Source organism: Excalfactoria chinensis, chromosome 2 (assembly GCF_039878825.1).
Source record: "Excalfactoria chinensis isolate bCotChi1 chromosome 2, bCotChi1.hap2, whole genome shotgun sequence".
Lineage (NCBI taxonomy): Eukaryota > Metazoa > Chordata > Aves > Galliformes > Phasianidae > Excalfactoria > Excalfactoria chinensis.
Genome location: NC_092826.1, coordinates 88,602,088 through 88,616,017, shown reverse-complemented (window position 1 = coordinate 88,616,017; position 13,930 = coordinate 88,602,088). Strand labels below are relative to the sequence as shown.

Here is a 13,930-nt window from a genome sequence, read left to right as displayed (position 1 = left end):
AAAACAAAGCAGTGAAGAAACAAAACTGTTAGGAAAATTAAATACCTTTTCAAGCAATATGCCTGTTGAACTCTCAATTAACTTGATTTTGTCTAAATGACAAAATAGTAAGTGAGAGATTGTTGAAAGTGTAATTACTTTTAACTGATTACATAATTCAGATTTCTTCAACAGTACTTCTATCATTTCATGAAAGAAAACTACTGTGTAAGTATACACAATGTGATAAGCACTCACTGAAATTTTTCTGGATTAGAACTTAATTAAAATCATGTCCTTCTTTAGACGACACGCATCAATAAAAATAACAATCCATGCCAATCCATAGGCCTGGCACACTGCAGGAATCTCGATTTACAAGATAAAAAGAAAGCAATATATATAACTGCTGATGAAATGTTAAGCTCTGGGAATTTAACCTGCTCCTGAAAAACTACACTGTTAATAGCAGATAAAAAATTCTCAGTTCAATAAATTCATGACTCTCTCCTACCTTGGTAAATACTGATTAAAACCCAGATGAGGAAGGTCTTAAATGACAAAGATCTTCCCTAAGGGAAAGAAGTGAGAGGACAGTTAAACATTACTTAAAAAGAAAATCTATTAAATTCATATATTTTAATAGTTAAGCACTCCAGAGACATTTTACAAGTATAATCAGTCTTTGAAAGCTTCTGTTTTTTTTCAATCATTCATTGAAAATGTGCATAGAAATTGCATGCAGTTAAAATCTGGGGGCAGGACAGTTAAGGTCTTAAATGGCAAACACACACTTTGGCTTGGAGTGCTACAGTTAGCTTTCAGAACAATAAGTCAGTCATATGATACACTTTTTTATGTCTTATCACAAAAGTATTCTTCAAGGAAAATATCATTCTGCACCTACTGACCTACACCTCAAAAAAAACCATAGTTACAAATCACTTCTCCATCTTGGATGAACTATTTTCAGTCACACCATAAACATGACCATTACTATGAGTTTTACGCAAGCACCAATGACCAAATGTATTTTTAATCACCTTGTGATAGTAAAAGTTAGTTTGAATCATATGCATAAATCAAACAATAAAAGTTCAGGACTCTTGCATTCTAAGAGTACTGATTAATATGTTAAGACTGCAGAGTTAAAAAAAGATAAGCAGTTAGCCACAGAAGAACTGATCATTCTAGGATACACAAGAATCAGCACTTTACAGAGAAATTTAAGTGCTTCACTGTTGTAGAAATTGATTAATTAATTCATTTGAGATGGTTTCAGTATGGGCTAAAATATTAGATACACAAAGGTCACAGGAAGCTGCTGAAGGCATCTTCAGACCTCTATATGCAGTCTACTGCTTACAAACACAGAAAAAATTCACGCAAAAATAAATACTCTTTTTGTTTTGTTTTTTTTCCTTTGATTGTCTACTCATTTGCCTTTCAGTACTGGGCACTATTTCCACCACAGACCACAGCTCCCAATTACTGAGATCTGTAAAGTAAGAATAAGCTTGAGTTTTGATTCAACTTTATGAAACTAGGAATATGTCACTTCTGAGACTCTAGCAAATGCTACACAACAGGCAACAAATAATTTTCAGATGAAAGTAGTCAGCCCTCACAGAATCATAGAATGATTTGAGTTGGAAGGGAATTCCAATCCCCATGCCTTGGGCAGGTACAGCTCCCACTACTAAGTCAGGTTGCCCAAAGACCCAACCACCCTGGCCTTGAACACCTCCAGGGATGAGGCATCCACTACAGATTCTCTGGGTAACCTGTTCCTGTGCCTCATCACCACTGTAATGAAGAATTTCTTCCTAACAACTAATTTAAACCCACCTTCTTTTAGTTCAAAGACATGACCTGTTGTCCTATCATTACAATCTGTGACAAGGACTCTCTCCTTGTCTTTCTGTTACGTCCTCTTTAAGCACTGAGAGGTTTCTATAAATCCTCCCCAAGTGCTTCTCTTCTTTGGACTGAACAATCCCAATTCTCTCAGCCTTCTGTTGTAGGAGAGGTGCTCTCTAATCATCCCCATGGCCTTCTCAGGATCCATTCCAACAGGTCCATGTTCATCTTATGCGGGAGGCTCCATCAGGTCTTCAAGTGGGGGTCAGGAGAGCAGTAAAGATGGGGACAATCACCTTGTGTATGTGACAATCACCTAATGCTAGTTACACTCCATTTATGCAGCCGTCAAGACGGTTGGCTTTCTGGACTGCAAGCACACACTGATGATTCATATTTAGTTTTTAATCCTCCACTCCCAATCTGCTGCTCTCAATCCACCCATCACCAAGCCTGTATTCATGTTTGAATTTGCTCCAACACGGGTGCAAGACTTTGTACTTGGCCTCATTGAACTGTATGAAGTTTGTATATGCCCACCTTTCAACCCTGTCCAGGTCCATCTGGATCATATCTCTTCCCTTCAGCTTGTTCACCACACCACTCAGCTTGGTGTCAACCATGAATTTGCTGAGTGTGCACTCAATCTCACTGCCCAGTTAAACAATACTGGTCCTAATACAGACCCTGATGGAAACCACTCATCATTAGTCTTCATTTCAACTTCAGGCAGTTGACTGCAACTTTTTGAGAGCAGCCACCCAGCCAATTTCTTATTTACTGAGTGATCCCTCTATTAATTCCATCTCTCCAACCTGGAGACAAAGATGTTGTATGGAACAGATTCAGACTACAGGTTATCTTCTTTCTGTCTTCTGAAACAGAAAAATCTCATTAGCAGGTTTCTACAAACTAGCTTACAACTACCCATAGGAACTACGAGGTATACCTTCTGGAGATAAAATCTGCAATCTCAAAGAAACTTAAAAGATACTGAAGAAGAGATACTCAGTATCTCCAAACAGAAGAGAAAAAATTGCCATAGACTAAAATAGCAAATTGCTAATTTAATATAATTCAAATGACAAAGGATCTACAAAGTGACTACCCTATGTTCAACAGTCTACTATTGAAATCTTAAACATGTCTTTGAAGAATGCACCGTCCTTAGAACATCTTTCTTCTTGCTTCTGCCTTGCATCGTAACACTTCTGGCGAATAGTTTAAGATGGAGCTGGAGTACTTTTCAGAAAAAAAACTTAAGAAAACAGTTGTGATTTAATTCACATTTGTGGGTAAAGAAACAATACCCTTCTATTGTTTGCTGATGTATGTAAGGAAACAAAAAGTACAGCATCACAGAATCATTACGTTTGGAAATGATCTCTAAGATGATCTAACCCAACTGTCCACTTACCACCAATGTTGCCCACTAAACCATGCTCCTCGGTATCACATCTATACGTTTCTTGAATAGCTCCAGGGATGGTGACTAAACCACGTCCCCAGCAGTCCATTCCATTGCATGACCACTCTTTCAGAGGATCAGTTCTTCCTAATATCCAATCTGAATCTCCCCTGGCGCAACTTCTGGCCATTCCCTCTTGTCATATTGCTAGTTACCTGAGAGAAGAGGCTGACCCCCATCTCATCACAATCACCTTTCAGGTAGTTGTAGAGGGAAATAAGGTCTCCTCAGAGTTTCCTCTTCTCTGGACTAAACAATCTCAGTTCCTTCAGCCACTCCTCATAAAACTTATGCACCAGTTCCCTCACCAGCTTCAGTGCCCTTCTCTGAACACACTCCAGGGCCTCGATGTCTTTCTTGCAGTAACTACTGATGATTCAGCAAAGGCATTTCAGTCATCGATATCCATTATTTAAAGAAAGTCAGCTTGAGGAGAGATCAGTAATAATTTTCAGAAGATGGGAAAAAATTAATATATAAATTAAATCTCCTAGTTAAAAAGGAAGAAGGTGCTGTGAAAAAATAACCATGAAAAGCTTCCTATCAGAGCTCCTAGGTTCAGACTAAAAGCAAATTTTATATCAATATACCTTTATGACTGAATTATTTCAGTCCAAAGTCTGGTGACTTGGAAATTTATTAACAAAACCTAGTGGAACATCTGGGACCATGGATTACTTTTGTAGCACAGAAGTCTGCATTATATTAGCCACACATTTATCCCACATGGAATACCTTACAAAAATGATTGTAAGAATTCAGTTTTTTCCCACCAGTGATTTCAACAGTTCTTCATATTTCAACACTGAGAACATTCATACCTTTGTGAGATCCTTATAAAGTTCTGGATATAGCAGTGCCATTTCTGGCTTCACATCCTGATCCAACACCAGAGAGAAGACTGGAAACATAGTATATATGGTTGCATACCTACGGAAAGGAAAGCACAAACTACCATTTTTCCATCATATCATTTTAAACTAATCTATCGCATTCAGCTACTCTTTTAATGTGAGTGAAGTTAAGCTGGTTATCACCAAGACAGCTTACACAGCTTTCACAAATATGACCTGGTCTCGGGTAGTGAGAGCTGCCATTTATGAGAAGAGACTTCATATGATAAAAAAGTCTTTTTTTCCCCAAATTTATTGTCTGTTACACTGTGATTCCGCATTTTGGTAACAAGTTCAAAGACCTTGTATTTGAATTCATCAACAGAAGATGGCATGAAAACTAAATTAAAAACAAGCACTGTGTTTCTGACATCACAGTAAAGTAGGAGGATGAACCGAAGTCTTAACAGGTAAGAAATTGACTTTGGATTTTATGCATACATTAGTTGTGTACTTTCAGAAGGATTTTGTGTAAGTATTTATAAGCATTTTGGAGAAGTTTACAGTTTGCCTCTGCAGCATTTGGTGAAAACAGACCTCGAATTGATTTGAGTTACTACCATTTAAATAAAGTAAAACAAGAAGTATAAAAAGAAGCTCTTAGGACATAAGGGGCAGTGAAGAAGGACAAACAGGATTATATAAATGTATCTCAGCTGAATGATTCTGGGAGGTATATCTCTAAATCAGCTTTTGCAAAAGGATCAGTGTGCTCCTAATTCTATATACATGTTTCAAAAAGAAAATCAATGTACCAGACTTACTTAGTGAACTTTCAGAGGAAATTTCATCATAGCTTCAGCTCCATTTTTTAACAAATGAATCTGTAGCAGTCACTGAGGCTTGTCCAGCAACTTGTATAACAGTTGAAACTGGTTTGTCAGATATTCTCTATTCTTTTTGCTCTGAATGTCAAAAATCCTATATATTATCTTCTTCCAAAGCTATGCAGATTTCTGTCTTCAGAGAACTTTCCTACCTCATATAGTGGATATAACGGCACGTCCAAACTAGTTTGAATTTTCTTTTATAGGCTCATTCCGGGTCTTGTTAGCATACCAATGATAAATGACTAAAAAATGGGCAGACACCAACTACAGGATGCTATTTAACAAGTTGGTTGGATGTAATTATTAATAGATATCGTAACTGTTGGTATGAACTTACCCTACCATCAGGAAACCTTGGTACAAGGGAACAGATGCAAAATAGAAGACTGATGAAAATACAGCCTACAAATAAAGAAAATAATTACATACTTAATACAATTCTATATACGAAACATTACAATAAGGAAAAAAGAATACTACATAAGATGTACTGACATTTCAAAGAGACGTAGTGATTTTAACTGTTCTAAAAACAAAGTTTTAAATACCTGCATAGTTGAAATAATAAGGCCTCGGTGCATGACAAACTGACCAAGCGCTGCCGATCTTTTGTAACTGTTTCGACCATGTACCATCAGCAGCCTACCCATGTGTTTAAACTGTGTGATAGAGAAGTCAGCTGCTAGGGAGGCTTGTTTTCCCTCCTAGAACAAAACGAAAATATTCAAAGTACAAAACCCTGTGTAGAACATATGCTTCAAAATTCAAGATTCTAAATCATAATTCATTTTACTAATTACAAACTTTGCTAAGATTGCTTCAGAAATTGATTCTGCCATGTGACTCAAAAGACATATTTTTGGTGTGTGTCTCAAAAACAACATAGTTGCTGTAACAAGTGTGTTTAATGGCCTAACTTGCATCTTTCAGGTAAATTAATAGATTCACAGAGATAACTATAGTGTTCTCTGCTTTTCTTGATATATGTATTTAAAAAGAAAAAACAGAGAACGTAGAAGTAGAGATATTATTGATTCAAAGAGTAAGCATATTCTATTGCTTTACAGCATACTTGAATTCAAAATGTTCATCTAAGAATCATGTTATACTTGACAATGAAACTAGTAACATTACCTTGCCTTCAATTCCAATTCCACAGTCAGCTGCTTGGATCATGCTGACATCATTTCCTCCATCACCTGAAAAAAGTCACTGCAATATTCAGCTCTTCAGAGGTTTTTCTCTCCTCACCTTAACAATATTTTAGAAACTTCCTACTATAGCTTTACATTCTCACAGTTTACCTATAGATTATGACTAATGTCTTCAGCAATCAAGACTCTTCCCTGAGGAGGAACAAAGAAAATCACACCTTTCTCATGGTATTTTCTTGTAGAGTTACATAAATACCTGATGGTTGACAAAGACATCTTTTCATTTTTGTTTGAATTCTTTCTCAAAGGTGCCATCTACTGTGTAAATTTATTACAGATTTAACTACTGCAAAGGAAGATAATATCAACAGTTACCTATTGCACATGTGCGTTTTCCAGTGTGATGCTGTAAGAGTTTCACAATATGGGCTTTTTGGGTGGGCGAACATCGGCAGCATACTACAGCAGGACACTGGCAAGCCAACTCTACAAATTCATGCTCATAATATTTCAGACAAACCTAAGGGAAAAAATATGTTGACATTCATTTTAAAGATTAAGTAATATAACATGTGCTCTAACACAAACACACAGTGTAAACATCTCTTCTAAGAGATTTTGCTTGTGTAGTATCTTTCAGGAAGAGACACCTGAGAGAGCCGCCTTCTTCCAAATGCGACCTATTACTTTAAACTGACATTCACTTCATAGAGACAGATAACGTGCTTTAGATTTAAACAAAGAAACAGTACCATGGCATGCTATATACAAATCTCATTGTTACTGTACAGAAAACCAGAGAAACAACAAAATGTGAATGTATATCACTCACTGACTCTTACAACACAGTCAAATACTGGAAAAAGTTTAAGAGCATGAAGCCACCAATATACTTCACAAACACCTTAATTTTGTGTTTGTGAAGTATAAATATGATCTGATAGAAACCAAACTCTTACCTCAAGTGAGTCCCCAGATATCACCAAGGCACAGTCATGCTTCCTCCTAAAGGCATTTAGTTCTAAGTGAGCCTCTCCTCGAGTAGTAACCTTTAATAAAAATCACTTACTCAAAAGATTTTTTTTAAGAGCAAACAAAATCTAAACAACAATCTCCTCCCCCAACACATCTCCCTAAACAAATCAAGTGTTGAGAAGTCATACCTAAAAGGCTTTGGTTTTCAAGAAATGTTTTGTCCTAATGCAGTACTTGTATGTGTGCAAGCTTCTAATCCTCATGGACCAAACAAGTAATCCTCAAACTAGGAAAATGTGTGTAGTCAGCCTAACCAGCTCCTCGCAGATGTAGATCAGGTTTAAAATATCAGTACAATTAAAATACTTTAACTTCAAGTTGACCTGAGTCTTCCCACCTTGGTTAAGCCAAACAAAGAAACAGTTCCCAAGTCAGAACAACAGCAACAAAAAAAGACTTTTTAAACCAATAAAACATACTCTTAGAATAATGCAAAACGCTCATATCAGTAGTTCATTCAGTTTGGATAAGTAGACAGAGCTCAAGAGACTCAGAAAAATCCTCACTGGATGGTACAGATTCAAATAATTTCATTATAGGCTATTTTATTTATATATTTTTTAATTTACATGACTATTGTTCCAGAGAGGCCCAGCTGTGAAATATGCAAAAAAATTCTGCCAACTGTTAGGAACCAAGGGTTGCATTGGTCCCTACAATCTTTCTGCATTACAGAGATGTCAGCACTTGGCAAATATTGATGAGCTCTGGTTTTCACCTAAAAAGAAATATTTTTTCTTTGTAAATATCTTTAGAACGATGTAGCAATTAATTTCATTACAAAATAAACAGGCTGAGTAAAAAGAGCATGAAAAAATACATCTTTTTGGGAAGCCAAATTAGTAAATAATGTATTCACTAATTTGTAGGTAAAATAAAAGTGTTAAAGTGTTTGGTATTTTCTTAAATTAATCCACTAGTTCTTTCTTTGTAACAAACACATCCACAGAAATAATGTTGTATTAATCTATTTTCTAACTAATTTAAAACTTTGTGTATTCTAAGTTAACACAGTTTTATGCTGATCTTATTAGCCAAGGTAATGAAAATAAAAATCTGACTCAAACTAAATAGATTTTGTTCAGGAAGACTTAATTTGTAATGTTACAATGTGGAAAGGTCAACAAAAATTGATCTGAAGTTTTATCAGAAGCATTAATAATTTAATTGCAAATAGTGGTCTGCAGGGCCTAATTTGCCATTCTGATGCTTCATAAGAAACTACATTTACATGTAAATTATATTCATACAATTATTTCTTTAGGTGCAAGTGGTTCATTTAGAACAAACACAGACATTATGTCTGATAGCACAGCATCAAAGTTTGGAAAAATCCTTATTTTTGTTTGAGTTAAGTGGAGCTGACACCATGTAAATATAACAAAAATGTGTAGAGACATTCAGTTTACTTTTCTAACAGTTATCTTAAACAGTGTGCTAATAAAATACAATATTTGTTAGAAAAATTATAGTGGACAAAAACTTCCAACTGTCTCATTTTGATTCAAACTGTGGCATTGCTTGAGTCAAAAGAATGCTCTTAATGGAAATGTTAGAACAAGCTAGAATCATATTCAGATTGCCTAAATTCCTAGAATCCTTCCTACTGTCTCAGCATCTTGCAAAGACTTCTTTTCATCCAAGAAGTGACTTACGTTATCCACTGTTCTAAGTGTGGAGTGTAGAATGCTTGTAAAACCCATGAATTTTGTAACAAGTGGCCAATACATATCAAATAAAGCAATACTGGTATTAGCTATGTTTTGAAGAACCCAACAATAAAGCTGGGCCTATACTTACAGGTCTGAAAATGTGAATATCCTGAGTCCTAGACACTAAGTGAGAACTTTTTGCAATGCAAGTTGCTGTCTCCAGTTTATCTCCTGTTAACATCCAAATCTGCAAAAATAATGCAAAAGTTAATTCTCTTGGATATTTTTGTGTCTGTTGTCTATATCTAAGTAACATGTCATTCCAACCTTCATTTGATACTGCATGAGATTAGATAACCATGGAATGTATACCAATGTGCAACTTTTTAACTAAAATTAATGAACAGCTTTTACTGCAGTAACTCACAAAGAAAAGAAGTGTTTGTCTTTAAACAGCTTCCATTCTGCTTTGCCTCACACAAAGTTTATGTCTCAATTTACATGAAGACAAGGGGCAACTGTGGCAACCCACTGGCAGTTGAACAGCAGAGAAAGTATAAAAGCCTTTCCCTATCATCCCAAATGTGCTTAGGATATTTCTTAGCATATTTCTTATTCCAGATGAACCTGAATGTACTCAAATACAAATAATATTAAAAACAACAACAACAAAAACCACAAACCAACAAACAAATAAACCTCTCACAAAAAGCCCCCATAAAACTGAACCAAAAATACTCTCCCTCATGTTAGCATATGATAATCTGTATGCCAGCAGTTCACATTCATTACCTTTATTCCAGCATTTCTTAGCATCTCTAGAGTTGGTCTGACATCTGCTTGCAGTTGATCTTCTACTCCAGTGAGACACAGCAATTCCATTTCCCGCTCCAAACTCTCTACAACAGCAGCAACTTTCAGGTTTCTATCATGTATGCTTAACTTTGCTTGGTTATATCGACTCTGTGCAAACACAAAACCACTTAGACTTGATTGTGACTCATGAAAGAAAAAAAACATTCTATCTATCAATCGGTTATTAAAAAGAAGGTTGTATTTAAACACCTTCAACAAAGATCAAGGTTAAAAGTGAATTCCACATGTTAATTCTTCAGAGAATCCTCTGAAGACCTATAATGAATCAGGCATCACAGCATCTGAACAGAAACTGCCCTGATCTTTGAGAACAAGTCGATTGTTTGGTCATACTAACATACAGAATTAACATGATGACTTCTGGGGAAACACAATCTGCTGTTTATCTTGCTCCACAGCTGCTGCTCTGAACAGCTTTTCTTGTATTCCCACAACAATCCAGTGATGTAATACATTTAAACAGTATCCTGCATATAACTGCAGAACAATTACTAATGGATCTATATAACTGTGTGTTGTACTTCAAATATTGGTATTTTTAATATGACTCATCTTCTTATTAATAGAATAAAAAAGAGGAATGTTCCCCTCAAAGTAACTAAATAAGGCAAAATACAAGAGCTATGCTAATAATATTAATCATTTTGTCTCTCCGTACCTCAAAATCTTGATACTGTTCTTCAGTCAGTGACTTCTTGGCAACAACCAGAGTACGTAGCCCTTCTCGAGCCATATTACCACACTAAATGGATCAAAAGATAGAACAATTATGCAAATAGGTAACTGTACGCTCATTTTTCACACTATATGACTGTATGCTAACAGAGCATACCCGTAGAACAGAAGCTGATGTTTCTGTAGACTGTAGATGAGTTAGGAGAAACTACAAAAAGAATTTAAAAATTTCACTTCAGTTTTCCCAACCTCGTGTACTATTGGGAAGCCAATTAGATTTTTTCTCCTAGCCTAAAGAAAAATTCTCGTAGATTAAAGTTTAATAATCAAATAAGACTGTTTTTAAAGCATGTATTAGAGCTAAATTTTTGTTTTCAGAGAAATGCAGTTCTTGTCAGTGAAAGATCTGTAGATTAAAATATCCATGGAATAGCACGTCATAATGAAAAACAAGGCTGTCCACTGCTAAACACGTATTGATTTGACCTCATAAAGCTAAATAAATTAAACAAGTATTTTACGATTAATTGTGCATCATTATCGCCAAAAGTAATTTTTATGACATTTTGCTAGGTCTTCAGGGAGTTTAATTTATTCATGTCCCTGAATAAATCAAGCTGCCCTGCAGCAGATATTGATTCATATTGCCAATACCATTATGAACATACATGGTGTAATCATTGTATTAACATATTGTCTGTATGTAGGGTCAAAATAAGATGATTGCTGGTACCTACTAGAATGGCACAGTGAGAAACACTAATCAGTTTTGAAGTTTGGTCACTAGCTATTTGATATTACATTTAACAAATATGGTAAAATGCTATTTCAGTGCACCTCCATCACATATTAAATTTCATAATTCATAATCATACTTTGCTGCAGAATTTATAAAAGGTTATTCCAGGATAAATAGGCTTATGAGAAAATACTTCTCAGAAGTAATTTGGTTTCAGGTGAAAGATCAGTCAATGAAAAACAAATTTGATTGTGTCAAGTATGAATACGTTCTGCTATGACTACTAACTTTTTCTTTCCATGTATTATAAAAGAATACAAAAGAATTCTAAACCATTAAAACTCACTCTGGGTATGATGAAGTGAACTTGAAAAGCCATTGTATTGGTTCAGGAACTCTTAAATCTACTCCAATAAAGTTTGATATTTCAGTTAGATTTATATATATACATAATGTCAAAAATGTATTTTAGCTCTATTTCTTACCTCTTCTTCTAACCAATCATTGTACTGCACAATAGTGGACATCGCAACATCTGCACCCTTCATGTAAAATGTAATTTCTCCTGAAGATTCATCCTAAAATTTTACAGAAGAAACAGAAAAAAAAATCTCTTTATACAGTCCAAAAATTAGCTACAAATAACCTGTCTTCTGAAGTAGTCAACAGAATATCATTTATAAAAGATGAAGTAACTTGCAAAGGGTTGGATAACTTTTACTTGATGTTAACATTTCCAGCGACTTCTCTGATCCCATAGAAATACATGTTCCCTACTTTCCCATATTAGAAGTTCTAATTGAAATCAATGTATCAGGTTCTCAGTATCCATTACATGCCCGTTCTTCCTAAATTTTAAAACGCCATTTTTATGCCCACTCTAACTACTGAAATATGTATTTCTTTTGTGGCATTCATTCTTAATTTAAAAACAGAATGTTTGCTCTGTAAATTTCAAGTGACCGGAAATTAACAAATAAGGTGCTATGCATGTAACAAATATTTTAACAATTAAACACTCATTATGTAGTCAAAGAATTCACATTCAGGCAAGTATTTCCTAAATCAGGAGTCTGGGATGCATAGTCTGTTGCAGAAATAATAGATTCACCTGATCTGCAGTCTTCTCATAACTCTGAACATGTCTCTAACACACTGTTAAACAGTATTAAGTAGTACCAACTGCATTTAATGAAACAGACTTCCCAAGTTCTCTCCAGACCTGAGCATACATACATGCTGTTTGCCAGCACGCTCTGCCAGAGGCTGATGGCTTGCTTGGTTTGTCATCCATTGGAAAATATGGAACGGGATGAGTTTGATAGGTATTTAACTAGGATATAGCACTGATCTAAACATGCAGCCATGTCTGACACTGTTCTGCCTGTCTGCTTTTAGACAGGGAGAGGCAGAAATGCACAGTGTGTGCATGACTTGATATTAGCAGAGGTTTAAACCTTCCTTTACATGGTGTGGTGGCTTCCTTGCATTGGAGGTTTTAATAATCATTACTATGTCCCCACCTGGATGTCTAACAGACAACTAAGCATGTATTTGGTAGACTCAGACCCCATGGTGCTTTAACTGTGTATGCATTCCTGACAAAGCCGCAGCAGTAGTAGCAAAGAAAGATGAATTACTGCTGCAATAGATTTCCCACACTAGATTACCCCTTGAAAAGGCAACATATTTTGCAAGAAAGCAGCAAATTGAAAATTAAAAATGAAGGCTTAACAGTAACTTGCAACATCAGAGCTTAAGCACAAAGTAGTGAAATTAACATGTCTGTGTGAGAGAAGTTTGTCCTTTACAAGGCTCTCTGCAATATTGGGTCAGCCTGATTTTCACACAATTGCTTGTCTAGCCAAATGAATGCTTTCCATTTGAAAATCCTGTGAAATGTGTTCCTTGAAGGATTGAGTTTCTACTAAGAAATACCAAAACAAAGATGCAGTTAAAACAGCTTTCGAGAAATGAAAATGAACTGCCTAACACCAAATTACCCGAACTATGATTCCCATGCGCTTGCTCTCGGAAGTGAAGGGGAATATCTGCAGAATATAGTATGTCAGAATGTGTCCACCAGGGGTCTTCAGTTGCATGGAGGTCAAATCCCTGTTAACCAGAGTAAGACCAACACTCTCTGTCCACTGCACCAGAGCAACCTAAAGAGAAAAGAAAAAAGGACTTGTAATTGACCATTCACTTTCAAGTAATGTTATATAAATTAGGCTAAAGCCAAAGAGCTGTTAGAGTAAAACAGAATATAAATTTTGTACTAATGACAGCACTAAGTAGAAGATGTTGGGAGTATTTACATACAGAACTATTTCAGATCCATAACTATATATATATATATTTAGACACCTGCAAATCAATAAAGAACGGATCTTACAATTTTTAGCTTACTTCATACCCTCAAATTATTTTATTACTTTTTGTGTGAATAATAACAAAACTAGGTTACTATATAAAATGGGATAAAAGCCCAACTGAAGATTCTGCATCCCATGAACATATCTGTAAAATTTCCTTCTACAAACCCAGAAAAGCTGCATTATAGGCAGGTCACACCGAAAGTAATGGCTCCTATTGATTTCTAAGGAAACTACAACAGATACTATGAGCACAATAACACTATTTGATAGAGAAAAATTCTCAGCTACAAAACAGTATTTTTCAACAAAGTGAACACCATTAGCTGTGCATTTTCACCAGTCAGGAACAAAAGCGTGCATGTTGTGCTTGAAAAATCTGCACAAGTGGAGG

General features: G+C 35.5%; 1 protein-coding gene across 3 annotated transcripts in view; it reads right to left on the bottom strand.

Annotated features, from left to right (window-relative positions):
* The window catches only part of ATP9B (ATPase phospholipid transporting 9B (putative)), a 149,560-nt gene that overhangs the window by 4,958 nt on the left and 130,672 nt on the right, over nucleotides 1-13,930 (bottom strand). For all 3 annotated transcript variants that reach the window (XR_011902803.1, XM_072328536.1, XM_072328535.1), the window contains exons 16-27: nucleotides 13,165-13,326; nucleotides 11,647-11,739; nucleotides 10,406-10,489; nucleotides 9,664-9,834; nucleotides 9,020-9,118; nucleotides 7,144-7,233; nucleotides 6,560-6,704; nucleotides 6,165-6,229; nucleotides 5,579-5,734; nucleotides 5,368-5,432; nucleotides 4,129-4,237; nucleotides 494-551 (exon numbers count right to left, since the gene is read on the bottom strand). Coding sequence is in view for 2 of the 3 variants with exons in the window: in XM_072328536.1 (XP_072184637.1) it covers nucleotides 494-551; nucleotides 4,129-4,237; nucleotides 5,368-5,432; nucleotides 5,579-5,734; nucleotides 6,165-6,229; nucleotides 6,560-6,704; nucleotides 7,144-7,233; nucleotides 9,020-9,118; nucleotides 9,664-9,834; nucleotides 10,406-10,489; nucleotides 11,647-11,739; nucleotides 13,165-13,326 (1,297 nt within the window). In the remaining variant the exon portion in view is untranslated. The remainder of the gene's footprint in view (nucleotides 1-493; nucleotides 552-4,128; nucleotides 4,238-5,367; nucleotides 5,433-5,578; nucleotides 5,735-6,164; nucleotides 6,230-6,559; nucleotides 6,705-7,143; nucleotides 7,234-9,019; nucleotides 9,119-9,663; nucleotides 9,835-10,405; nucleotides 10,490-11,646; nucleotides 11,740-13,164; nucleotides 13,327-13,930) is intronic.